Here is a 26,427-nt window from a genome sequence, read left to right on the forward strand (position 1 = left end):
ATCCCCACACACGGCAGGCTTGAACCGGCAACCACATACAGTTTGCCCCTTGATTGATAAGTCAAGCAGCGTTAGCCAGAGTGCTAAGAGCAACAGGCTGTCAATTCACTGTGCTGCACATTTCTTAAGGCATGAGGGCCCTGTCACACGATTTAGTCAGCGCATGCCTAACGTGATCATTTTGATGGCATACGTTGAACTGCCGACAGTTTTTTTTTTCAATTTTGGGCGTATACAGTACATACAGTAGTGTATTCATAACGAGGTCGACGTAAACATGACGTATTAGTAACTTATATAGAACGTTTCTTGAACTTATAGACAACTTATATCAACGAATGCGTAGCGTGTTGCCGGTGTTCACAATTTATGCCCAACGCTTGTAACACCTTGACGAATTAGCCAGCTTACACCAACATATGAAAAATTTGGCCAATACGCTGGCGTATGTCAAATAAGTTATGGGTAAGTTTTGTATAAGTTAAGAGCACGCGGAAGCACGCCGGCATACGTCGTTGTACGTCTAAGTCGTCCAAAAATTTTGTGCATGCACAAAAGTTTTCGACGTATGTCAACGTATGATTCATACGTCCCGCATCCGCGGGCAATTAGTTATGAGATCGTTGACGCCCGTTCACACACGTTATTTGTAAGTTACGTACAAGTCAAAATACGTCAACATACCTTGAGACAGAACTGTCTTCTTGGCGATGGGAGATGGACATGGAGGCTTGCATTTGCAGGTAAGTTTGCAGCTTGACCAGTAGAGGGCACTGTGGCACTGGGAATGGAACTAAGAATTTCATTGCATAGCAGAACTACCTGTTTTACTGTGCATATGAGAATAAAACTCTTGAATCTTGAATCTTGAATAGGAGTATTTACATTCAAAAAAGTTTTTCCTGTTTTGTATTTGTCTTTTCCACTTGCGTTTTGTCATTGCATTTAGTAATGACAAAGACAAAACAGGAAAAGCGACGCCAAAATGGAAAAAACAAAGACAATACAGAAAAAACAATGACAAAATAGAAAAAGAATATGACTACATTTGTATATTTTTTTATATTATTGCTTCTCTTTGTATTTCCACACGTATTCCCTTTTAATTTTGGCACTCCTGTGATTCCATACTTGAACAGTATGAACACAGTACTAAGAGTGCATCAAACCTAATGCTAACTTGGACAGTAACATGCTGTATCTCTCCATTCTTTTTGAATGTAAATACTCCTATGCACTTTATGTTGACGTGATCAATAATGCTTGGTTAAAACGTGCATTGTTTCTCTAAGACAAAGCGCAAAAAAATAAATGTTAGTTCCATTCCCAGTGTCACAGTCCCCTCTACTGGTCAAGCTGCAAACTTACCTGCAAATGCAAGCCTCCATGTCCATCTCCCCTCGCCAAGAAGACAGTTCTGTCTCAAGGTATGTTGACGTATTTTGACTTGTACGTAACTTACAAATAACGTGTGTGAACGATTGCATAACTTATTGCCCGCGGATGCGGGATGTATGAATCATACGTTGACATACGTCGAAAAGTTTTATGCAGGCACAAAATTTTTGGACGACTTAGACGTACGCCCGCATTCTTCCGCGTGCTGTTAACATATACAAAACTTACACATAACTTATTTGACGTACGCCAGCGTATTGGCCAAATGTGTTATACGTTGGCGTAAGCTGGCTAAATCGTCAAGGTGTTGTTAGTGAGTGAGTGAATCTTTTTTCTCTAGAGGAAGAGGGGACAAAATGTCTCTTTTTATAGTAAAGATTGCCGACCCCTGGTCTTGGGGTTGTACCGGAGCCTTCTTTACATCTGGGGACACTTTTAGCAGCTCTAATTTAGCAGCTAGCCGCCACTTATTGTGAAGACTGGCTGGGCAAAGGCTGTCTTCATTTACCGGCTGACTTAATTACCGGTGATAGAATTCCCTCAGCAACATTTCAAACAGCTCAGGGAAAGGAAAGGCAACCCTCTGAGAGGTCACACTATCTCAGTTGCCTTACTACCCCAGGCTATTTCCTCTCTTTTCTCTGTCCTCTCACGAGAAATAACCGTCCTCTTGTCTTTATCTGGAAAAGATGTCTCACATCTAATGGTGATGCCGAAGGAGAGGACAGAAGAATACAGTTGGAGTTGACTATTCCCATCTCGCCTGAACCTTTCAATTATTCAGCCCAAAACCGTAGGTCCTCACGTCATAGGCTGTCCCTCCTGCCTGGGCATCATCCAACACCTCATCCGTGGCAGCCGACAGCCTGCTAATAGATTCTGCAAGTATAGAAAGCTGATGGTTCTTTCCTGGTCAATAGTGCTAACAACGTTGTATTATGGGGCGCTAGGTGACGTCACAGCAACGTGTGCTTTCATGTTAGGCCATGTCCATACAAACATGGATATTTTCAAATTCGCACATTTGGCCCTCTCCGGTGTCAAAGTCTCCATCTGCACGGCGACGTTTTAAAGCTATTTCTGTCCAAACGAATACGCATTCACAGGCTGTAATGCGCATGCCAAAGTAAAGGGCCGCTGCAGCCATGGACCGTTAAGGGAAGTTTGAGATATAGCAGGAACATCATGTTCATGTGGACATGGCTAGCCAAGTGGCGTTACTTTTTAGTTGTTTGGGTCACATTTGTCAGCAACATTTATTGAATATAAAAGTGAAAATGGATGAAACATGTTCTTTATTAAAACGTAGTAAATGTTGATTATCACTACAATGCTGAGACGTGTGATTCATTGTAAGAATACAAACAACCCCATCGGCTGTGAAAGCTATCATTGCTGAAGTAATTTGTGTCTGGCAAATTGTCCTTGTTTAATTGACTCTGTGACAGTATAACATATAGGACAGGCATGTATAACATATAGGACAGGCATGTATAACATATAAGACAGGCAAGTATAACATATAGGATATGCGTGTATAACATATAAGACAGGCATATACAGTATAACATATAGGATAGGCATGTATAACATATAGGACAGGCATGTATAACATATAAGACAGGCAAGTATAACATAGGATATGCGTGTATAACATATAAGACAGGCATATACAGTATAACATATGTATAGGACAGGCATGTATAACATATAGGACAGGCATGTATAACATATAGGATAGGCATGTATAACATATAGGACAGGCATGTATAACATATAAGACAGGCAAGTATAACATATAGGATAGGCATGTATAATATATAAGACAGGCAAGTATAACATATAGGATAGGCGTGTATAACATATAAGACAGGCATATACAGTATAACATATAGGACAGGCATGTATAACATATAAGACAGGCAAGTATAACATAAGACAGGCATATACAGTATAACATATAGGATAGGCATGTATAACATATAGGACAGGCATGTATAACATATAAGACAGGCAAGTATAACATATAGGATAGGCGTGTATAACATATAGGACAGGCATGTATAACATATAAGACAGGCAAGTATAACATATAGGATAGGCATGTATAACATATAAGACAGGCAAGTATAACATATAGGATAGGCGTGTATAACATATAAGACAGGCATATACAGTATAACATATAGGACAGGCATGTATAACATATAAGACAGGCAAGTATAACATATAGGATAGGCGTGTATAACATATAAGACAGGCATATACAGTATAACATATAGGACAGGCATGTATAACATATAAGACAGGCAAGTATAACATATAGGACAGGCATGTATAACATATAAGACAGGCATGTATAACATATAGGACAGGCATGTATAACATATAAGACAGGCATGTATAACATAGGATGGGCATGTATAACATATAGGACAGGCATGTATAACATATAAGACAGGCATGTATAACATATAGGACAGGCATGTATAACATAGGACAGGCATGTATAACATATAAGACAGGCAAGTATAACATATAGGACAGGCATGTATAACATATAAGACAGGCAAGTATAACATAGGACAGGCATGTATAACATATAAGACAGGCAAGTATAACATATAGGACAGGCATGTATAACATATAGGACAGGCATGTGTAACATATAAGACAGGCATGTATAACATATAGGAGAGGCATGTATAACATATAAGACAGGCATGTATAACATATATGACAGGCATGTATAACATATAAGACAGGCATGTATAACATATAGGACAGGCATGTATAACATATAGGACAGGCATGTATAACATATAAGACAGGCATGTATAACATATAAGACAGGCATGTATAACATATAGGACAGGCATGTATAACATAGGACAGGCATGTATAACATAGGACAGGCATGTATAACATATAAGACAGGCAAGTATAACATATAGGACAGGCATGTTTAACATATAAGACAGGCATGTATAACATATAGGACAGGCATGTATAACATATAGGACAGGCATGTATAACATATAGGACAGGCATGTATAACATATAGGACAGGCATGTATAACATATAGGAGAGGCGTGTATAACATATAAGACAGGCATATACAGTATAACATATAGGACAGGCATGTATAACATATAGGAGAGGCATGTATAACATATAGGACAGGCATGTATAACATATAGGATAGGCATGTAACATATAAGACAGGCATATACAGTATAACATATAGGACAGGCATGTATAACATATAGGATAGGCGTGTATAACATATAAGACAGGCATATACAGTATAACATATAGGACAGGCATGTATAACCTATAGGACAGGCATACAGTATATTGTATAACATTAAAGACAGGGAAGCTTTCAGTGTTCGAGTGAAGCAGCTCAGTCAACCACAATCACAATCTTCTTGCCATGCGAACATTCCCACACCGTTCTTCCAAAATAACAACATGCTTGTGAAGTTGTCCCACCAGCTAGAAGTCTGATCGGGTCTTTTCCCAAATCACCATACACTAAGTCCCCAACTTACGAACACAATTGGTTCCAGACGACCGTTCTTAAGTTGATTTGTTCTTAAATAGGGTAAAAGGTAATATTAGCAATGATATAGGTACTACATGTACATGTATACATATACAGTATATGTGTATGTATGTAAATATGAGTTTGGATGCAGTAGTAATATTAAACCAGGATAATGAATGAAAAAAACAATAATAAAAGTGATATAATACGTAATGATAAATGTTATTTACCTTTGAAGAGGAGTGGTCGAGCATACGTCGTTGTGGTGGAGGAGGAGGAGATATTGAAAAAAGGACAAATGGTGGTGGTGGTGTTTAGACTCTTCTAAAAGAGGTAGTGTTCTGTGGGTGGTGTAGACTTAAGCAGGCCTATTAACTCTTCATAAACTTTAATCACACGCTTTGTCCAGGTTGTATCATACAACTCTTAGCCTTCCTCTCTCCTCTTCCTCATCTTTCTCTCCTGTAGGTCCCATTAGCAGTGTCACAGTGCCCTCTACTGGTCAAGCATGTACCAGTATACATACTGATGGAGCGAGTACAAGGCAAAATAAAATAAAATAAAATATAGACCAGTCGGCTTGTGTTCGTATCCGTGAATGTTCGCAAGTTGGATGTTCGTAAGTTGAGGACCTAGTGTAGTTGGCGAGAGCATTGTTGCCGTTTTAGAGAGCAAAAGAGCAGCAGTAGCATCTTCCGAAGCCCCATTCTGTCAGCAACTCTATACTGCTATACAAGCTGTACACTGACTCGTTTACTTTCTGTCGTGTTGCTAAGATGTAGTATCATGCAAATGCTTGCTGAAATGCGAGACTTTTGTGAGGGGTTGTATTTTGAAGGCACAGCTGAAGCTATCCTTTTGTGCAGGCTTGTCAGGTTCCCGTCTATTGCATTCATAGGAGTTTTCATTTTTGGTTATTTGGGGTGAAGTAATCCCTCAGTAAGTTTTTATATCCCTAGTGCACGGAAGCTTTCCACACCTTTCACACAGTGAGCGTGAGTATGGGTTCAGCCGTTATTGCTTTGCCAGTTATTGTTAGCGTTGCTGTAACTGCTTGTGCGGCCATAAATCCTGCCCCTCCCCAGGCACAAATTGAAGGCCCGAAGCGCTCGTATTTATCACCTTTAGTGTGATCTCGGCTATCATTTAGTGCTTCGTCCGCCCCGAGCCGATGTAAATCTCCGGCGGTGCATGTTTCTCGTTAGCCGTGCTTGCTCCTGCGTGGTATTGTGCATAGCCAGAGGAGCGTGACGAGCTCACGCTGTCATCAGCGGTGCAAGGGGAGCCCTTTGATGCGAGCCGAATGAAGGCCGGAAAGTGTAGAGGCTGTCAATTGCAGTAACTGCGGACGAGCAGCCTGCAAGACAGCAGTCTGTGGATGGCTGTGTTAGCTCGGTGCTAAAGAAGGAGGAGCACGTTCTGGTATTGTGTTGTTCAATGCATGTCATGTTTATTTTTTGCACACTTCCTTTAGTGTGTCATTAAAATGATGTCATGGTCAGGTGCTCTAATACCTGGTGTGTGAATTACCAACGGTCACCAACGTTTTTCCTTGTGAGAGCTACTTTTACAAAATGAAAATGGCCAAGAGCTACTCATTTTTGTAACATTTATTTTCAGAGCTTATTTTAAACCCAAACAAAGTGGATGTGCTTGTTTTACCAGAACATGAACAAAATGCTGGTGTCCACAACTCACATGTTGTATTTCAGAATGCATTTCTTTCTACTGTTCTTTCATTATTAACTGAAAACCTGAATGAAAAGCAGACTTGTGGGCACCTCATGTGGTCGTGGGGGGCTACCTGGCGCCCGCGGGCACCACGTTGGTGACCCCTGGCGTAGAGGATGAGGAAAAGGGCAATTTATTAGCAGTCAGTCCAGCTTCTGACAACGCCCGGGTTGATGAGTAGACTGACTTAGAAAAAAAGGAAAGGTTGTTGTAGAAAAGCAGCAGAGGCGGGACATTAGACAAGGAGAGGTGGTTCTTGCCAGGGAATGAGGACGCTTCCTTGTTGAAATGAGCTCTGCAAGATTTGTCCTTTTGGAACACAAGCCACCTTTCATTTCCAGGCCTGAGTGAGAAGGACGTGTCCACATCACTCCAGTCTTAGGGCCAAGTGTTCCCAGGGGAGCTCTTTAGCTTCAGCGCTTGAGAGGAGGCAACACTCTGGTGTTGTGTCAGAAGGGTGGAAACACTATCCACACTGTCATCCAGTCTCACTTCAAACTCTTTGTTTGCTCCTTCAAGCCATCCCATACCGTAGCACGTTTGGCTAGCCTATCACTGGGGTACCAAGCACACTGGTCTGGTACATGTGGGGTGGGTCTGAGACACATGGCTCCGTCATTGGCTGCGATATACACACACACACAGTCCATCAAGGGTGACACATCTTACATCCATAACGCTCACTTCTGCTTCCAACATTCAACTTACTGTAGCAGGGAGTCAAGCACAGCACACGTCACCCAACACCTCATAAGGCATCCTCGCTGGCGCACGTTTGTGATGTCATCGTTTTTTTTTTTTCATTTTCTATATTAAACGGCAAGGAACATGCTTACCGGTTATAGAATGTTGATATTTAGTTTGATATATTTTTTACATTTTTGCAAATAATGTTTTATTTTGTGTTATTTTGTTAATTGATGGTTTTGTGTTTAGTTTTTTTCCCAACTAAACTAGGTTAAAGTGATGTTAAACGTTCAGTCGTCCATTCATTATTTTTGCATCATGTTCTGCATGATAAACCATAATTATCTATAAAATGTGTCTTCGGTGTCTAGAACGGATGAATTGCATTTCCATTCTTTTCTATGGGAAAATTTGCTTTGGTTAGAGTCTGTTTTGGTTTGAGTCAGACCTTCTGGAACACATTAATGACATTAACCAAGGCACCGCTTTACTTTAATTTTGTTTTGGGTTTTTCTTTCAAACTTTTTTTGGTGTCATGAGCTAAAAAGCTTACTAAAAGCACTTTTAAACTGTCTGAATTCCATCAAGGAGAACTAATAGACCATTGTGGCACGTCTAATACTAGAATATATATATATATATATATATATATATATATATATATTAGATGCTGGTTGTCTTCCGTGCTTGTCCTTTGTTTACTATGTGGCCTTGCTCTTCTTTGTTGGATTGTTTGCGCTGCGACATAGTGGTGCACTATTTACTTATTCATCATCCGTACAGGAGCGTTCTTTTAACGGGGCGTGTTGCGAGGTGATGAGAAGTGCGTAATTCTCCATTGAGCAGGCGGCACAACAAGAGCTCATCTGCAGAATGTACTTCCCGCCAAGCCAGCCGTAATGGAAACTTGAGCGCCACAACATTTTCAAAGTACCAGTGGTTTGATGTTTTCCTCTTTGTCTGCACAACAGCAGGTGGTGATTGAATCCAGGTATGAGTTTGGAGGCCTTTGCGGTATTACCACAAATCTGCAACAGCTGGTGGCATTTCTCTTTCAGACAAAATATCACGGCAGCTTTTATTAATAACGTGCGTGTCACCGTACTGCACCTTCATCATCAATAACAAACAGTGAAATGATTCATGACATGAAAACAAGCAGAATACATCGCACGCATTTAGAAAGCCCAATGATTTCCGTGTTAACGAAGTCGTGGACGGAATCCCGAAATTGGCCAATCAAAACGGAATCTACTGTTAAACACGGAATCTCGTGGAAATTGACATCATGTGAACGAAGTGATGTCATCGTGAGGAGAAGGAACCCTGGTGTGGTCCTCATTTTACGAGAATAAACTGGTAATATTATGAAGGAAAATAACGTTGTTTTACTAGCATGAATTTGGAATATCAAAGTTGCGGTTTTATGAGAAAGAAACAAAGTTGTCAATTTTGGAAAATGAGGTTGGGGAAAAAGTTACAATATTATGGGAATAAAGTCATAATATAACGAAAAGAAAATGTACAAAGAATATTTAAGAAGAAAGTTGAAATATTTGGGAAAAAAACCCAAAACAACAGCAAAAATTAGTTTCACCACTACGACAAAGCTGACATGCACTTTTTTCTTGAAGGTTTTTTTCTTGAATTATATAAATCGTCTTTTGGATTTTGAGGAATAAATGACAAAACAAAGTGAATTAATAAGAGAAGAGGGATTCTGTGGAATTGAGATCCGGCATTTGTAGATGTACATTTGTGAAGACATGTAGACCATGTTTTGTTGAAACGGGGTGTGCTGTGATTGATTGAAGCTGACATTGTTTCCATTGAAAGTTTAAAAGTTTACTTTTAACAAATTCTTCCAGTGTGTTATGGTCAGTTGATTTCTTGTTTTCCAGTTTCGGAGGACGGTTTCCTTGGCGACAGATAGGGCCATAAACAGTGTAGTAATAGTGGGATTGTGTAATTGTACTGATGACATACCTCCTAAAATACAGAGTTGAGGACGTAGAGGGATGCGGCAGCCTAATATACAGTATGTGATCTGTGACTTGTGTCCAAAACTGTTTAACAGGTGTACAGTGGCAGGAAGCAGGCATGTAATTGTCTGTGGTGTGCAGTGAGCAATAAGTGTATTGATCTGATGCTGTGAAACCCATTTTATCTTTTCATCTTTCACCCGTGTAGTGTATTCTGTGGATAATCTTGAATTGGATGAGTTGTAAATTTGGGTTTGTGCAGTGAATGAAATAGTTTTTACGGCCAAACATTTGTATTTGGGTTGATGGAAAGGGCCTGTTCTCACTTTGAAGTTGGGAGGGATATTGCAGTGTTGGTAGTGTTTAGAAATGTATATTACCTTGAAAGTTACTTATCTATGTTGGCGATCTTGAAACATTCCTCTATGAGGATAGTTTGGTTTTGTGAGTTAGGCATGTTGTTCATTTTGGGTGGGGTGGTTGGTTTAAGCTGTAAATACTGGAGATACTGACTGTTCCAAATGTGGAACTTCTGGGTTAGTTCTTGAAAAGGATTATCTTAGTCTTGTACAATATGGTGGAGAGGTGTGATGCCTTTGTGTTTCCATGATATGAAGTGTAATGGTTTTCTATTTGTTGTGATGTGTGAGTTGTTCCAGATTGGTGAGTGAGTGGATCGTGCAACCGTGGAGCCGTTGATACCAAGTGTTTTCCACCAAGCTGTCAGAGCCGAGGCTATGGCGATGTTTTGAAAGCAGGTGTCCTTTTTGATTCTTTGATGAATGGGAGGTCTGAAAGGTTTATATCGAATGATCTATAACTTGTTAACATTTACCATTCCATTCACACACACTGGGCTTTCTGTTTGTTGCACAAATGAACCAATTAGGCAATTATATCTGTGTGTGTTGTCATGGCTACATGGCAGTAGCCCGTGCTGCATTCGCTGGGGGTTTTCAGTTTCAGTGGTTGTGAGGAAGGAATCATAGTGGTGCACAATGAAGGCTCATAGCTTGGAGGAAAATGAACATTTAGTGGGAGTCTGACATGAGTAGATGGACGAATCAGGGAGGTTTTCCGGCTGCTTCATATATACAGTACATACAGAGTGTCCCAAAAAATGTCTACACTTGCTGAAACAGTCTGTCATGCCAAGTATTGGAGAAGCCTTTGAAGATGAGGAGTTTTATTTTCAGCAAGATGGGGCACCCCCACACTACCATTGCAAGTTTTATCCTTCCTTGATGACATCTTCCAAACATGTGAATTGGACTGAGGGGTTTTGTTGAATACTGTCCACGTTGACCAGGCTAGACGTCTTATTTTATGGGGAAGACAAAGTCTACGCTATGAGATCTGAAATTGCTGAATTGAGAGCAGCCATTGAACGTGAATGCATGCATGCATGCACGTGCATGTGATGTGTGTGATTCCATTGCTATGCATTGCCAGTAGTGTCTGGACCAGAATGGACATCAGTTTGACAACAGATGGAGACAGAAGAGTAAGATGATGTTTGTAAATTCTATTACATTTTGAAAATTGAAGCAATTATACTGAAATATAATAGCTTATATGTATGTATGTGTTTTTTGGAACACCCTGTGTATGTACATATACATATAATGCATATATACAGTGGTGTGGAAAAGTGTTTTTTTGGCATGTTTGTTACACTTAAATGTTTCAGATCATCAAACAAATTTAAATATTAGTCAATGACAACACACTTGAACACAAAATGCAGTTCTTTAATGATACCCCCCTGGTAAAACAAAGCATAACTGAGATGAATTGAGATGTATCAGTGTGGAAAAGGTTATAAAACCATTTCTAAAGCTTTGGAACTCCAGCCAACCACATTGAGAGCCATTATCCACAAATGTCCAAAACAGGGAACAGTGGTGAACCTTCCCAGGAGTGGCTGGCTAACCAAAATTACCCCAAGAGCGCAGCGACATATGGCGTGAAAGAAAAAGAACACACCAACCGTAAAATGTGGTGGTGGTAGTGTGATGGGCTGGGGCTGGACCTGGAAGACTTGCTGTGATAAATGTAAGCATGAATTCTGTCGGTGACCTCAAGCTGAAAGCAACTTGGGTTCTGCAGCAGGACAATGATCCAAAACACACCAGCAAGCCCACCTCTGAATGGCTGAAGACTTTGGAGTGGTCTAGTCCAAGTCCTGACCTGAATCCTATTGAGATGCTGTGGCATGACCTTCAAAAGGAAAAGCCTCCAATGTGGCTGAATGACAACAATTCTGCTAAATTCCTCCCCAGCGCTGGAAGAGACTCATTGCAAGTTGATTGCAGTTGTTGCTGCTAAGGGGGGGCAACCACTTATTAGCTTTAGGGGGCCATCACTTTTTCACACAGGGACATGTAGCTTTGGATGTTTTCATCCCTTAATAATAAAAAGTTTGATTTAAAAAGTGCATAAAGTGTTGAGTTGTGTTGTCATTGACTAATATTTACATTTGTTGGATGTAAAACATTTAAGTGTGACAAACATGCAAAACAATGATTTGTGACTTGACTCGCATGTCTTCTGTATCTAGGCAGCAAAGGTTTAATTCTCAAAAAAACACTTGCCTAATATATTTTCGGTATTCAGTACAGATGAAATGACGAATAACTGGTGTTCTACTTGTAAATCATACAGTAGATGGAGGACATGTCCTCTCGTTCCCATCTCCCGTTGCTGCAACACGTGGGGATGAGGAGGATGTTTACCTGGATGCACTAAAGCTTCGGCCCACGCTACGGCGTCTTTCGAGCTGCTGGGCTTTTAATCACTTTTGACATTATGAAACCCATCTCCTAAGTAAGTGTGGCCGTCGTCGTCGGCATCAACTAGAACAAAGAATGTTTTTTGAAAAAACGCACACACACGCACGCACACACACACACACACACACACACACACACAGATATCATCTTCTGTATATACTGCATAGATTATGCATGGATTATTTCATATGGTTTATTAAGAGTAGGACAGATGGTGTAGAAGGCCAACCATAAAATACTAGTTTGCATTGCTTCACCACTTTTTGTGTCATTTGCATGATGGTGTTTCCATGACAACCTGCTGACCAGGCATCATGTGCATCAGAATCAGCAGCCATTAAGAGCTCATACTGTTTATTGTTGTTTCCCTGCAAGCTGTCTCAGATCTCTCTCTTTCACGTGCACGCGCACATTAGCAGTCATCTGCCATCTAAATATCACATTTAAATGCATGCTGCTGAGGGCACTGCGTGGCAAGCAGAGATGCACAAACCCATTCACACTCACAAATTGCAAGATTGCGGTCACTGGGGGAAGGCTAATGACAGCCCCTGAGCGCAGACATGCACACATAGTGGAAGTGTGGTATTCAAGTGCATCCGTATTTACACAGCATGCAGTTCACACGCTGAAGTCAGCTGTGAGGTTCCTCTGTACAGTGGATTTGCAAGGCGAGCAGTGGTAGCCATTCACAAGCAGATTAAGAATCATCTTCAGGCTTAATTTGCTTCGCTTTTATTGTCAGCGCCTAATTTGCTGCTTCAAATGCAACACAGCATTTGTTGGATGGAAATAAAACCCTCCCCCATGGCTTCCAGCATGATGCAGTGCAGTCCTAAATCTCTGCAGACTACACTTGGTTGAACCAGGGGTGCCGTTTGCGGACCGTGGCGTGTTTATTGGCTCTCGGCATATTGTAAATATAAACTAAATCATTAGTCATTGCGAGAGGTGGGGTACACCCTGGAGTGGTCGCCAGCCAATCACAGAGCACATATAGACAAACAACCATTCACACTCACATTCTCACCTACGCATAGTTTTAGAGTCTCCAATGAACCTAACATGCATGTTTTTGGAATGTGGGAGGAAAAACCACAGACTGGGAGAATATGCAAACTCCACACAGAGATGCCCAAACGGAGATACAAACCCAGATCTTCCTGATGGCCTGACTGTGTGGCTAACATGCTAACCACCATGCGGCCTGTCTAATGTGAACGACCACATACAAAAGACCAGAATTTAACAAGGAATCCGAATTGGGCATGAGACCCTGCAGCGTGAACGTAGCCTCAGTTACCTCTTACCTGACATATAGACACACATTGCCCTCAGACACACTTCAGGTGACTTTTCACTGCTTGTAGGTGGAATGTCCATGTGACCCAGCAAGAGTGTGGATATGTTGTGCCTACATTAGGGGTGCCAAAAGATGTCGTGTGAGATTTCTCGTTTGGAGAAAAGCTGTCGCCGTGTTTATTGTCCAAGCAGAAGCTGTAGTAATTGTACATTTCATCAGAGTTGCTTAACTCATTCAATCACAGCCATTTTCAAAAGACAACCCCTTCAGTAGCGCCCATTTTACACCATTTGGACTGATTTTTCAAGGCGCACAGAATATTGTGTTCTATGGCTATATAAACATGGAACCTACCCAAAGAAACATTAGACTCCTGCCTTTCATCAGAAATAAAAGTTTGTTTCTACCTTTTTGCGTTCTTTAGTAATCAGCAGTAGAACTTAGGTAAGTTTCAGGAAAATATCAGTTCCCAACTAGAAAAGGGAACAAAACAGCCTTTTGTGAAAAGATACATTTCAAGCAGAACTTTCACTTTGACACAATATTTTTTTTGCTTCTGTGGCAGCTCAAATATCTCAACAACTACACCAGAACACAAACATTTTTTAAACGTCAAAATAACTATTTACAAATATAACACCATGAAATATTGATCCATATCATTTTTTGTAAATACGTGTCAGGTTTGTTAAAACGTATAACTAGACAGCGTCTTTGGTATTCAGTGAGTTAAGATTAGTCAGATGAAGCCACGTAGATGTTTGGACCTGTCTGCACCCTTCATCACAGAGCGATTCTATTTACGCTCGTTATATTTGGCTTTAAAAGCTCTGGCGATCACCGCTTTTGCTTCATAACACGCCTCATACATAGAAGAGATCCGCGTAGACAATTTGTGTGCAGTTTTTGGTGGAACAATGTGCAAACGTTCTTTCATGTTTCCATTTCATCTCCTAGCAGTGTTGTACTGATTTCCCCAAAGAGCTTCTTTTTGCTCTTCATTCATGCTAACATACCTTTTTGTTTGTTTAGCTTCAGGTGGGTCTCTCCACCGTGAATTGGGTCAGAATGCAAAACCTGTAAAGTTTGTCTTCTTCTTCTGCCTGGCACAGGGAGGATGAGGAGAGCCTCCGGAACAAGATCCGTGCGGATCACGAGCGAGCGCTGCAGGAGGCCAAGGAGAAGCTGCGGAAGTCACGCGAGGAGCTTCAGGCTGAGATCCAGACGGAGAAGAGCAAGGTGGCGGAGGACCTGAAGAAGAAGGAGGCGGGGCCGAAGTCTCTGCCGCCTGTGCCCATGCCCAAGGTGGTGGGTGTCGGCGACGGCGAGCCTCTGGAGCCCGATGTCAAAGAGAAACGCGACAAGATTCGAGAGGTGAGACGATTGCTTGTGGTCTTCAAAACCCGATTGTGTTAAATCATGCAAATCTTGCGTTACTTCATTGCAACACATTTTGGGTGAGAGATTTAGCAAGTCTGCCCTGAAGCCCTTTTCTTATTCATCCATATTTGGCGATAAATCTTTCAGTGGCAGGTTTCTGTTAGCGCAAGACCGCATTGCACTCACGTTCCTCTGGAACATTTCATCTTGGATTACCAATTAAATTGTGTGCCACCAGGACAGCGTTTTGACAGGGCTTTGCCTGTATTGCTGTTTGTTGTCTGCGTCCACTCCAGGGTTTTATTTACAACAGGCTAAATGACTTGTTTGCAGCCAGCAGAGGCGCTGTTGAGTCAGTCTCAACTACCGTAACATAAAGTCTGTATTCAGTTAGCCACAGCATCTCCTAGTCACCGGGTTCATGCTCCACTTTAGGAAATAACCGCTGGGCTCTCTAATTAGTGCCAGGTCAAAAAACATTAACAGCTGTGGCTGTAGGCAACCTCCTGTTGTTGTAGTTTTTATCACCAGTAGCTGCATTTGACGTATGATGCACTGTCAGCATTTGGCAGCGTTATTTACCTCTGCAAGTGCTTTCAAGCAGCTGCTGGTGTGAACGGCATGAATGTAAACTCATCAGCACTTTTAACTCATTGAATCCCAAAGATGTATTTATATGTTTTTAGGAACTCGAACACCCGATCCCGACAACGTGGTTATACATTTATTATGTTTTTTTGCGTGAGAGGCAAAAGGAGGCAATGACGCAACTCTCCACTAATGCATTTCTCTTCAGAGCACTTGAAAGCCTTAAAACGGTCACAAGGTGGCAGAAGTGCATTTGATAAGAGCTCGGTAGGGATCAAGTGAACAGAAAGTCACACATGACAGGAAGGAAGAAGTGTGAGAGCGTGCAGGAGGGAAATTTTAATACACGCACACAAGTACATGCACTTGTGTGCACCCACACACTTCAGTTCCAAATGTGAAAATTGTAAATAGTTGATGGTGTTATATTGTATTGTATTGTATTGTATTGTACTTTATTTATCCCACAGCGGGGAAATTCACTTGTTACAGCAGCAAGCAAGATACGCAAGTAAAGAGTACAGTGTAAAGAATGCATATTGACTACAACATGGTTCAGGTGGTGCAGGTGTTGTAGAGCCTGACAGCGGTCGGTATGAAGGACCTGCGGAACCTCTCCTTCTTACACCGTGGGTGTAACAGTCTGCTGCTGAAGGAGCTGCTAAGGGAACCCACAGTGTCATGTAGGGGGTGAGAGGTGTTGTCCATGATGGATGTCAGCTTAGCCAACATCCTTCTCTCCCCCACTTCCTCCACGGAGTCCAGAGGACCGTCCAGGACAGAGCTCGCTCTCCTGATCAGCCTATTGATCCTGCTCCTGTCCCTGTCCGTGCTGCCCCCTCTCCAGCAGCCCACAGCATAGAAGATGGCTGAGGCCACCACAGAGTCATAAAAGGTCCGTAAAAGAGTCCTGCACACACCAAAGGACCTCAGTCTCCTCAGCAGGTGGAGGCGACTCTGGCCCTTCTTGTAGAGGGCGTGGGTGTTGACGGACCAGTCCAGTTTGTTGTTAAGGTGAACACCCAGGAATTTGTAGCTGTCTACCAACTCTATGTCCGCTCCCTGGATGTTCACCGGTGTGAAGTGAGATGTTTTCCTCTGGAAGTTAATGATCATCTCCTTTGTCTTGCTGGTGTTGAGTTGCAGCTGGTTAAGCTCACTCCAGCTGACAAAGTCCCTGATTACCCTTCCTGTATTCCAGAACGTTCCCCTCTGAAACACAACCCACAGTGGCTGTGTCATCGGAGAACTTCTGGATGTGACACTGTGTGGAGTTGTGTGTGAAGTCCGAGGTGTAGAGGGTGAAGAGGAAAGGGGAGAGCACCGTACCCTGAGGGGCACCTGTGCTGCAGAGTACCATGTCAGACACACAGTGACGGAGCCTCACGTACTGTGTTGGTGAGGTAGTCTATAACCCATGCAGTCAGGTGTTGGTCTACTCCCACACTCTCCATCTTCACTCTGAGTAGTGACGGCTGGATGGTGTTGAAGGCACTGGAGAAGTCCAAAAACATGACCCTCACAGCGCTCCCGCTGTCCTCCAGGTGTAGCAGTGATCTGTGCAGCACGTAGATCACTGCGTCGTACACTTCGATCCGAGGCCGGTAAGCAAACTGCAGGGGGTCCAGCTGAGTGACCACCAGGGGTCGCAGGTGCTGCAGGATAATCATCTCCATGGTCTTCATCAGGTGAGAGGTCAAGGCAACAGTCCTGAAGTGGTTAGGCTCCTTGGGACGTGGTGTCTTTGGTATCGGGACCACACAGGAGGTCTTCCACAGGGCCGGGACTTTCTCCAGCCTCAGGCTGAGATTGAACAAGTGCCTGAGAACTCCACAGAGCTGGTCAGCACAGTCCTTGAGGATTCTTGGGCTGATGCCGTCCGGTCCCGGGGCCTTCCTTGCCTTGATCTTCTTCAGCTGACTTCTCACCTGATCATCAGTTATGGAGAGGGGGGTAGAGGATGGCTGGGATGGGGATGTGGGGGTGACGAGTGGTGAGTTGGTAGGGGAGGGAGGGGGGGCAGACTCAAATCTGTTGAAAAACAGATTGAGTTCATCTGCCCAGATCTTGTCCCCACTTGGCTTGGTCTCTCCCCACTCCTTTACCATGGCCTGTGATGGTCTGCAGGCCTCTCCAGACTTCCCTGGCATTATTCTCTATATTTGTCAATAAATTGTTATTTTGATGTAAACAACCCCTTTTTAATGTTTACTTTGTGGTGTAGTTGTTGAAATATTTCAGCTGTCACAAAAGCAAAAAATATTTGTGTCTAAGTGAAAGTTCTGCTTGAAATGTATCTTTTAACAAAAAGCTGCTTTTCTCCCTTTTTTTTAGTCAGGAACTGATATTTTCCCGAAACTTACCTAAGTTCTACTGCTGATGACTAAAGAACGCAAAAAGGTAGAAACAAACTTTTTTCTTCTGATGAAAGACGGGAGTCTAATATTTCTTTTGGGAGGTTCCATGTTTATATAGCCATACAGTAGAACACAATATTCTGTGTGCCTTGAAAGATCAGTCCAAATGGTGTAAAATGGGCGCTATTGAAGGGGTTGTCTTTTGAAAATGGCTGGGACTGAATGAGTTAATACTGTCTGATATTGCGTGGGACAACTGTACAAAATTGCTGTACTGAGTGATTTGTTGCTTACTGCTATTCTAGCATTGATTCTGGAGCTGTTGTGTTGTGCAATATACTTGTTCATAAATGGCCCAAGTGGTGAAAGAGAGCTAGGTCCAAATCATTATTACAGTTCAAACGTTGACGAGTTATACATCCTGGCGTTTCATATTTCGGTAATATCAGCTTCTCTCCATTGCTCGTATAAGTATCGTCATAAATTACTGACGACACCCAGTGACCTGTGTAGAATACTACCTTTCATCAACAGCTTTTAATACGCTTTATATGCCTTGCATATGTATTTTAGTTCATTTACACATTTTTATGCTTGTCTATGCTTTATTTGGGCAAAAAATGCGTGCTGCCATAAGTCAGTAGGATTCAGTATTAAATCAAATGAGTATTTTTGCCATTAAAAAAAAAGCGCATTTAAAAAAAAAAAGGGTTATGACTTTCTAAATACGGTTTTCAATGTTACCAGAGCCCTGTAGACATGAAATAACTTCCCGATAGTCACTTTTACACTCCTAATATTCTGTGTTTACATCATATTGTGCAAGCTACAGGACATAATCGACGCCATATAGTTTTGAAAAGCTGTGATAGAGTGAAGCTGCATCATTCCAACCTGGGAGGGGGGAATGACCCTACACCACAATTATCACTTGGAATTTCATTTCTACTTCCTTCAATTTGAATTTTGAGTTGCAATTCGACATCCTGTTTGCAACCGCAATTCAAGGTCATCGGAATTGATTGGAATTCTGGAGACATTCTCAATGACATTTGGGAATTCTGCACAAGTGTGGTGGTCATCGTGTCCATGCAGTTAGCTGGACTTGATATCAGTGTTTCCCCCTAATTGTTCAAGTTTCTGAGTATACACAAAAACCACCTGAGAATTCTTTGGACCTCTGTGAGCGGCATCAGACGTGCACACTGCAGTATCATCCCTGTCCAAAACCTGACAACTGACAACTTCCATTCTGTCATATTTTGTGTATAAGGGGTTTCAAACAGGCGGCAAGGAGGATTCCACAATGTAGCTTTCTTTATTCCCAACCTCAGACAAAACAAGCCATGGTCTCATGCCTCAAAGCCCTCGTTTATCATTTTGTTTTCAATGTATTTTCTCAGCAAGTTAGTTATACTTTAATTTCCTTATTTGACTTTCACATTCTGTTTTAAAGCGGCCTGTCGTGCCACTATTTCATCCTGGAAATGTAATTTACTTCAAATTGTTGCCATGTTTATTGTATACGTTTACTTTTGTCTGCATTAAAAAAAAAAAAAAAAAAAAGAAAGAAAAAGTAAATTAACTCTCAACCAACATTCTGGTCGCTCGGCGTAACACTTCCTGTATCCGTTACGCCCGGCCATCAAAATAAAAGCACGGCAGTAAAGCATGCACAGTTACGCCACACATTCAGTCCACACTTTTCACTTTGAAAACTGGCGTGCTACTTTGGCTTTGCAGCATGTTTTATAATGCAGACCTTTCTCATTCGAAAATGAAAGAAATATCACCCACTTTCACCTCTTGTTCTTCTGTTTGCACACACTCCGACAGCCATCCATCCAGACATTTTGCGTGTTGAGTGGTTGTTGCTCTGCCCGTTTGTTTGGCCATAGTACATGGTTAGCAAGCAGCACTAGCTGTACGCTAACCTGCAAAACAGAAGCACGATTGATTGGCTGTGGAAGTAAATACTTGCAAACGGGATCTTATCATTGGCGGGACTGTGTTCATCATTGTGTTCTATGTTGTTCCTTGTCACTCACTGAGTTGCGTTGCAAAATGCTACAGAATAAATTGTTAAGGGTTTATTTCATTTAAAGTCCAGCTTGGATTGTATTTAGTGCGCTGCATGGGTCTGCAGTGCTCGATTGCGCTTGTGCGCAGCTTAGAGGGAACGTTGCTTGATATTCATGGAATTGTTTTTTGTAAGCGTTCACCAGCCTCCCACAAACACCACATTCAGCAAGTAGCACTCATGCTTTTGTTCTGTCCTCCTGCCTCAGTCGGCATCTTTCTGTTGACTGGTGATGGATATGCTGTAAAAATGAATCCACGCGAGGACGTGCGGGAAGTCAGATTAGCAAGCGTGCTGTCAAAGGTTGTTTGGCAGGCTCTGAATTGAATTTTGGCTAAAGAAATGAGGAGTCGTGTTGCCGTGACTACATTTGAGTCGTCCGCTCTGTCTTGTTGCCGGCGTCTATTGAAGACCACGACAACGAGGCAGCCAGACAGCGCTGTGCCACATAGAGATGGAGCTATCTTGTCTCGCGCTACTTAAACGGCCAACTTCACCCCCCGACCCCTTCCTGCAATCATATGATTGTCTCTTGAAACGGCATTCGGAATGGGAACACGAGTGGCTCGCACGGGAGCCTACCCCTGTCTCCAAATGTCCCTTTTGTTCCCTTTGTAATAACCGTTGAGAGAGCACTGAAGGCTATTTCCTGCTCGCATAGCATCGCGCTGCCATTTCATCACACAAGATTGTGATGTTTTGTAGTCCAGGGAGGTGACTAGTGTGTGTCGGCAGTGGTAGGTGGTATCAGGCAGCATTCAAGCCATCTTTAAGAACCGTGTTGTTCTAAATTCCAATGATTATCACCTTCATAACGGCGTTGATGGTAGGAATGACACAGGCTGCCTTTGGTTCATGATTGCACTCGCTGCTGATGTGAAAAGAGAGAAGACATCCGTCTGGCTCAGCTTGCTGCTTGAGCTGAATGTCGGCCGCCGAGCCAAACGCAAATGACCGCAGATTTGCGGCTGCCGCTGGAGAGAGTGAAGATATGCGTTTCCCCGGCAGATCAATGGAGCGTGGCCGTAAAGCCCGGATAAATCGATGGTCTGAAGCAGGCCTCCTTAAGTGTGATCTAAATGGTGCCGCTATCTTGACATATGGTACCGTAAGGAGACATGACGGTTTCCTCTGAGCGCACACTGGAATATCAGCAGATGACGTTCTTGCCCATAACTCACCTTTATGGGCTTTTCGTTTTCCTGCACTTTGGGCTTATTGCTCATTTTATACCTGCGTTCACCATGGCAAATGATTTACAGTAAAAGCTGCGTAGAAAAACCAAGAGTGCTTTGTCATAGTCCAGAATGTCCAATGAAAACCATGCATGTCACATTTCCAGCGGTGTGACATCATCACGGTTCGGTACGTACCCTGGCTTTAACATCACGCTTGGCTTCATTTTATGTACAGTAAGGAAACAAATTGCAAAACATAAAACTGTGTAGCTTTTGTGAGCTTTCATGGTATTTAAATGAAACATACAGTGGTCCCTAGGCCTGTCACGATAATCAATTAATCAAATGATTAAAAAAAAAAAAAAAAAAGTCAATAATTTTGCCGGCCTCAATAAATGAACATGTGCCTGTGTGTTTGTTTTCCTCTCTCTCCTCTCTTGTTACCGCAGATGGTTCACTCTGCACCGTGGTGAAGTTAGTTTCACGTTAGACGTTGGATATTTGTCTAAGTCGCTGATAATTTCACGTTGGCAGTTGAATATTGGACTCCGCCGCAACAGCAGTAGTTCCCCCTCACTGCGCTCGAACTGCTCTCTCATGGTGCAGGGAGCTCACAGTGTCCCTCTAATCGCTGGTTGTTTATACTAGGGACTGTCAATAAATTACTATTGCGTAGAAGAGAGTTTGCTTAAAACAAAAAATGAAATCTATTCCAAATCAAACCATCAACTGGTATATAACCATGTCAAATGATTAGTCCTACCCTAAGAGTATTTTGCATGCCCTTTTTTTCCAATTTTATCTTTTATTGGATTTGATATGAATTTTACTTTTGAGAAATTAAAGTTTATTGCTTTTGACACAATGTACATGCATTATTTATTATATAAATATAAATAATGAATGAAAAAAATGGTCTAAAAAATGTTGTCAATATCGATTATCGACAATAATTTGTAGGACAGTTATCGTCCAGCAAAATTTGTTATCGTGACAGGTTAATTGGTTCCAGTCCCGACCACAATAAACGAATTTCTGTGATATAGGATTCAATGTTAATAAATGGAATATTTTCTTTTTTTCTAGAGGGCTCTAATAATGTTAAAAAAAACATATTTAGAAGGTTTTCCATTTGTCAATGGAATACCTTGTTCATGTATGACATACATGAACGAACCGCCTGAATTAGGTGGTCCGGTATCCCATATTTCCGGAGTACTCCCCACAGAATCCCTCGAGGAACACGGTGGAATGCCTTCTCCAAGTCCACAAAACACATGTAGACTGGTTGGGCAAACTCCCATGCACCCTCGAGGAGCCTGCCAAGAGTGAAGAGCTGGTCCACAGTTCCACGACCAGGACCAAAATCCGAGATTCAATTACCCGGCGGAGCCTCCTCTCCAGAACCCCTGAATAGACCTGACCAGGGAGGCTGAGAAGTGTGATCCCACTATAGTTGGAACACACCCTCCGGTCCCCCTTCTTAAAAAAGGGGGACCACCACCCCGGTCTGCCAATCCAGTGGCACTGCCCCGGATGTCTACGCTACGCTGCAGAGTCGTGTCAACCAAGACACGCCCACAACATCCACGGCCATCAGGAACTCTAGGCGGATATCATCCACACTGGGAGCCCTGCCACCGAGGAGGCTTTTACCAGCATAGAGTGTGTGCTATTTGGGTCAGTGAATAAAATGAAAAAATCCTTACATTTATTGAATGCAATACATCATTGGCCCATTTTGTCCAGTAATTGAGAATGGATGTAGCTTAGCTAACTTTTCTAATGGGATGCCAGCCTCAGCACGTTTTGCTACAAAGTCTTCAACAAACTGTAACGCCCGTGCTTGTGGTTCAGGAAGATGTAGTCACAGATGGCGTTATGAATGTGAGATATTTTAATGACTCCCTTATTTTGTTTACACAATTAGACAAATGTGGCAAAGAGTGCTCTTATTTTGAAGCCCGGAATGTGCTGTGTATGTTGACAATGGTAATTGATACGCGCCGGATGTGAGAATAAAAGTGCCTCTCGTCTTTTTTCACTCAGAATCTGCCCGTCGTCAGTGGGCATTTTAAAATGGTTATAATATGCTCATCCAGCCTGATTCTCTCACACACACACACGCACGCATGCACGCATGCACGCATGCACGTGCACACACACACACACACACACACACACACACACACACACACACACACACACACACAGCTGCACTAGCTAAACTAAGCGAACCCCTTTAGCTTCCATTTACGCTCTGTAACAGAGGAGTTTCCAAGGTTTTTCGCCGCCGTTTCAACATGTTTAGTAGTGTTTGGCAGTCCCTACTATAAGTAACCACGCTTAGAGCGGCACTTCCCTTTTTTTTTTTAACAAACTCGCTTCAGCATAATGGTAATTTATTGACGGTCCCTAGTGTAAACCATGAACGGTTGGAGCAGCACTTCCAGTGCGAGCTGTGGCAGAGTCAGAAATGTTTCATTGGGGTGGCCAAGGTGAGACCAACACTCACATAGGGGTGGCAATACGTTGATGCCTGAAATGTCCAGATGGCCACCATTGGCCAACACGTAGCTCCGCCACTGCCTGCGAGCTCCCTACACCGTGACACAGCAGTCCGGGCACAGTGAGAGGGAACTCCCACTGTAGCTACGGGCCGAATGTCCGACATCCAACGTCAAAGTAACTTGACCACGGTACACCACGGTCATGTCTGCATGGTGGTGTTGTGGTTTCTTCTTATGGGTGGCGGGAGTCGAGTGGCAACCAGCTTTGCCACTGCAACCATGTTGCAGTGTGGCTCGGAGTTACCAACATGGGGGGATGTGGTGGGGGGTTGTGTTATAGGAAGAAAGGTGGACGAACATTTTGCAGCGGTCCAACTGAAGTCCCCCAAACCCTCACACTTGCGGCAACAAAGAGTCTTGTCACTGTGCTTTATTTATTTATTTGCTTTCCTCAAACGAGGGGCGAGTGTAACGACCTTGCTCTTAGCTGCCGGCGCTGAGCAGCTTTATGAATATTTCACCGCCTGGCGCTGGTCCGTGTCTGTGCATTGTAATGGTGTATGTGTGATAAGATAAGTCACCGTGCACAGTTACACGTCTCACTGGCAACTCACGTTAAAGCGGGGCGACGGCTCTCTGACTCACTGTTCATCAACGATGGAGCCACACGACGTCCTTGGTGTTAAGGCGCAATTCAAATGACTGCGCATTTGCTCCTTGCCCGAGAGTGTCTTAATGAGGACCCAATGTGGTGTTTTTAGGATTGCCAATGGATGCCATCCCTTCATCGGAACAGGCGCCACATTTCCCCACTCCGTAGCTCGCGGGTGGATTCGGGGCGAGGTTTTTAATCTCACCAGACTCTGACCTTAACACTAAGACACTCCTGGAGTGGCTGGCTGCTCCCGAAGCGAGCTGGAAGTGCAGCATTTTTTTTGTTTGTTAGATGAACACATTTGCAGCAGGAGTTAGGAGAGCCTCCACAGGAAGGAGCTGATCATCACAGCAGAAAATGATTATCTACAGGGGCGACTTAACTGCTCTCAGGATCAGATCAGGCATGCGATGATGGATGAAGCTGTCCTGACTTTGGTGACGTAACAGAGTTACCACGTGAGTATGAACCGATTAGGAGAGCATACCGTGTGATGATGTACATAATACCTGTCTCGGCACGGGCTGGTTACTGCTTTCAAGGTACAGCGTTGGTTAACATCATTTCCAGTTCCAGAAGTCTGACTCTAACCAAAACAGACTCTAACTAAGGCAAGTTTTTCCTATAGAAAATAATGTAAATCCAATTAGTCTGTTCCAGACACCCACAAACTTTAACAGAAAACACATTTTATAGACAAAACTGAAAATTATGCAAAAATAGTTACAAATGACCAATGAATCATCACATTTACCTACTTTTGCAAAGAGGGAGGAGGAGGAGAGGAGATTATGCTTGGAGGGCAATCCCTTTATTTATTTATTTTTAACTCTTACTGCACTCATGGGTAGACCCGTCATGATAACAAATTTTGTTGGACGATAATTCTCTCACAAATTATTGCCGATAACCGAAATAATTGTCAACATTATTTTCAGACAATTTTTTTTAATGAATGTAATGATAATGCGAGTACACCGTATCAAAGGCAACTTTAATTTCTTTATAAAGATGATTTATCATTGTAATTAAATACAATTAATTAAACAAACAACATTACCACAAACCACAATGAAAATAAAATGAACTCCATCCATCCATCCATCCATCTTCTAACACTTATCAGAGGTAAGGTCGCGGGGGCAGCAGCCTAAGCACGGAAGGCCAGACTTCCCTCTCCCCGGCCACTTCGTCCAGCTCCTCCCGGCGGATCTCGAGGCGTTCACAGGCCAGTTGTGAGACATAGTCTCTCCAACTGTTGCCTTCTACCGGTCGGACGTGCTCTGAACACCTCCCCAGGGAGGCATCCTGACCAGATGCCCGAGCCACCTCATCTGGCTCCTCTGCGTAGAAACAGCGCTTCTACTCTGAGTTTCTCCTAGATGACAGTGCTTCTCACCTTACCTCTAAGGGAGAGCCCAGCCACCCTACGGAGAAAACTTGTTTCGGCCGCTTGTACCCGCCATCTAGTCCTTTTGGTCACTACCCAAAGCTCATGACCATACAATCAATCACAGTATTTCGGATTTTCAGTGTCACTTTCGCTGTTGCCAGAATATTGACAAAATATTTGATATATTTGGTAATAGGAGTGTAAAGGTGGCTATAGGGGTGTTATTTTATGTCTAGAGGGCTTTAATAATGTTAAAAGCCATATTTAGAAGCTCATAAACAGCTTTTCTATGCTGTAACTACCAAAATATTCTACGGATTTGTAAATAAGGAATCCTGCTTTTTGGAAGTTCAGTTGTCACGGTCGGGTCTGCATCCGATTAACCGCCATGAACGAGGGATTAGCCATTTTTATGCTTTATGCTTCATTTGTTGCTTGCAAAAGGATCTTAATTTTTGACTAATAATAGACCCTAGTCAAACCGTGAAGCAGCAATAGGATTTCTTAAATGATTATATTTGGAAAAAAAACATAATAAGCGATAGTCTGAGGGACGGCGTACATTATCTGCTAAGCTAAGAGGCAGGAATGTTTGTTTGCGCTCTACTGTGTTCTCTTCTTCCTCCATTTGGCTCGTGATGTTCTTTTTGCCGTACTTAGCCAAGCGCACCTGTTCCGTTCTTGTCTCTCAGGTGCTGTTTAATGTGGCAGCAACGTGGACATTTATCACCTGTTTGACGTGAAGCCGCATAACCGGGGCAGCACGAGTCACGAAATTGTCCAAATGGCAACTGGCTGCAGTTTAAGTTTGTTTTCTATGTAAGTGTACACAAACGTTGTGT

At 42.7% G+C, this 26,427-nt stretch overlaps 1 protein-coding gene across 1 annotated transcript in view; it reads left to right on the forward strand.

The window, feature by feature from the left end:
* man1a2 (mannosidase, alpha, class 1A, member 2) overlaps positions 1-26,427 on the forward strand; it is a 118,948-nt gene that overhangs the window by 10,425 nt on the left and 82,096 nt on the right. The window contains exon 3 of the mRNA XM_054788071.1: positions 14,557-14,818. Within this exon, the coding sequence (XP_054644046.1) occupies positions 14,557-14,818 (262 nt within the window). The remainder of the gene's footprint in view (positions 1-14,556; positions 14,819-26,427) is intronic.

The sequence above is a fragment of the Dunckerocampus dactyliophorus genome, chromosome 9 (genome assembly GCF_027744805.1).
Source record: "Dunckerocampus dactyliophorus isolate RoL2022-P2 chromosome 9, RoL_Ddac_1.1, whole genome shotgun sequence".
In the NCBI taxonomy this organism is placed as follows: domain Eukaryota; kingdom Metazoa; phylum Chordata; class Actinopteri; order Syngnathiformes; family Syngnathidae; genus Dunckerocampus; species Dunckerocampus dactyliophorus.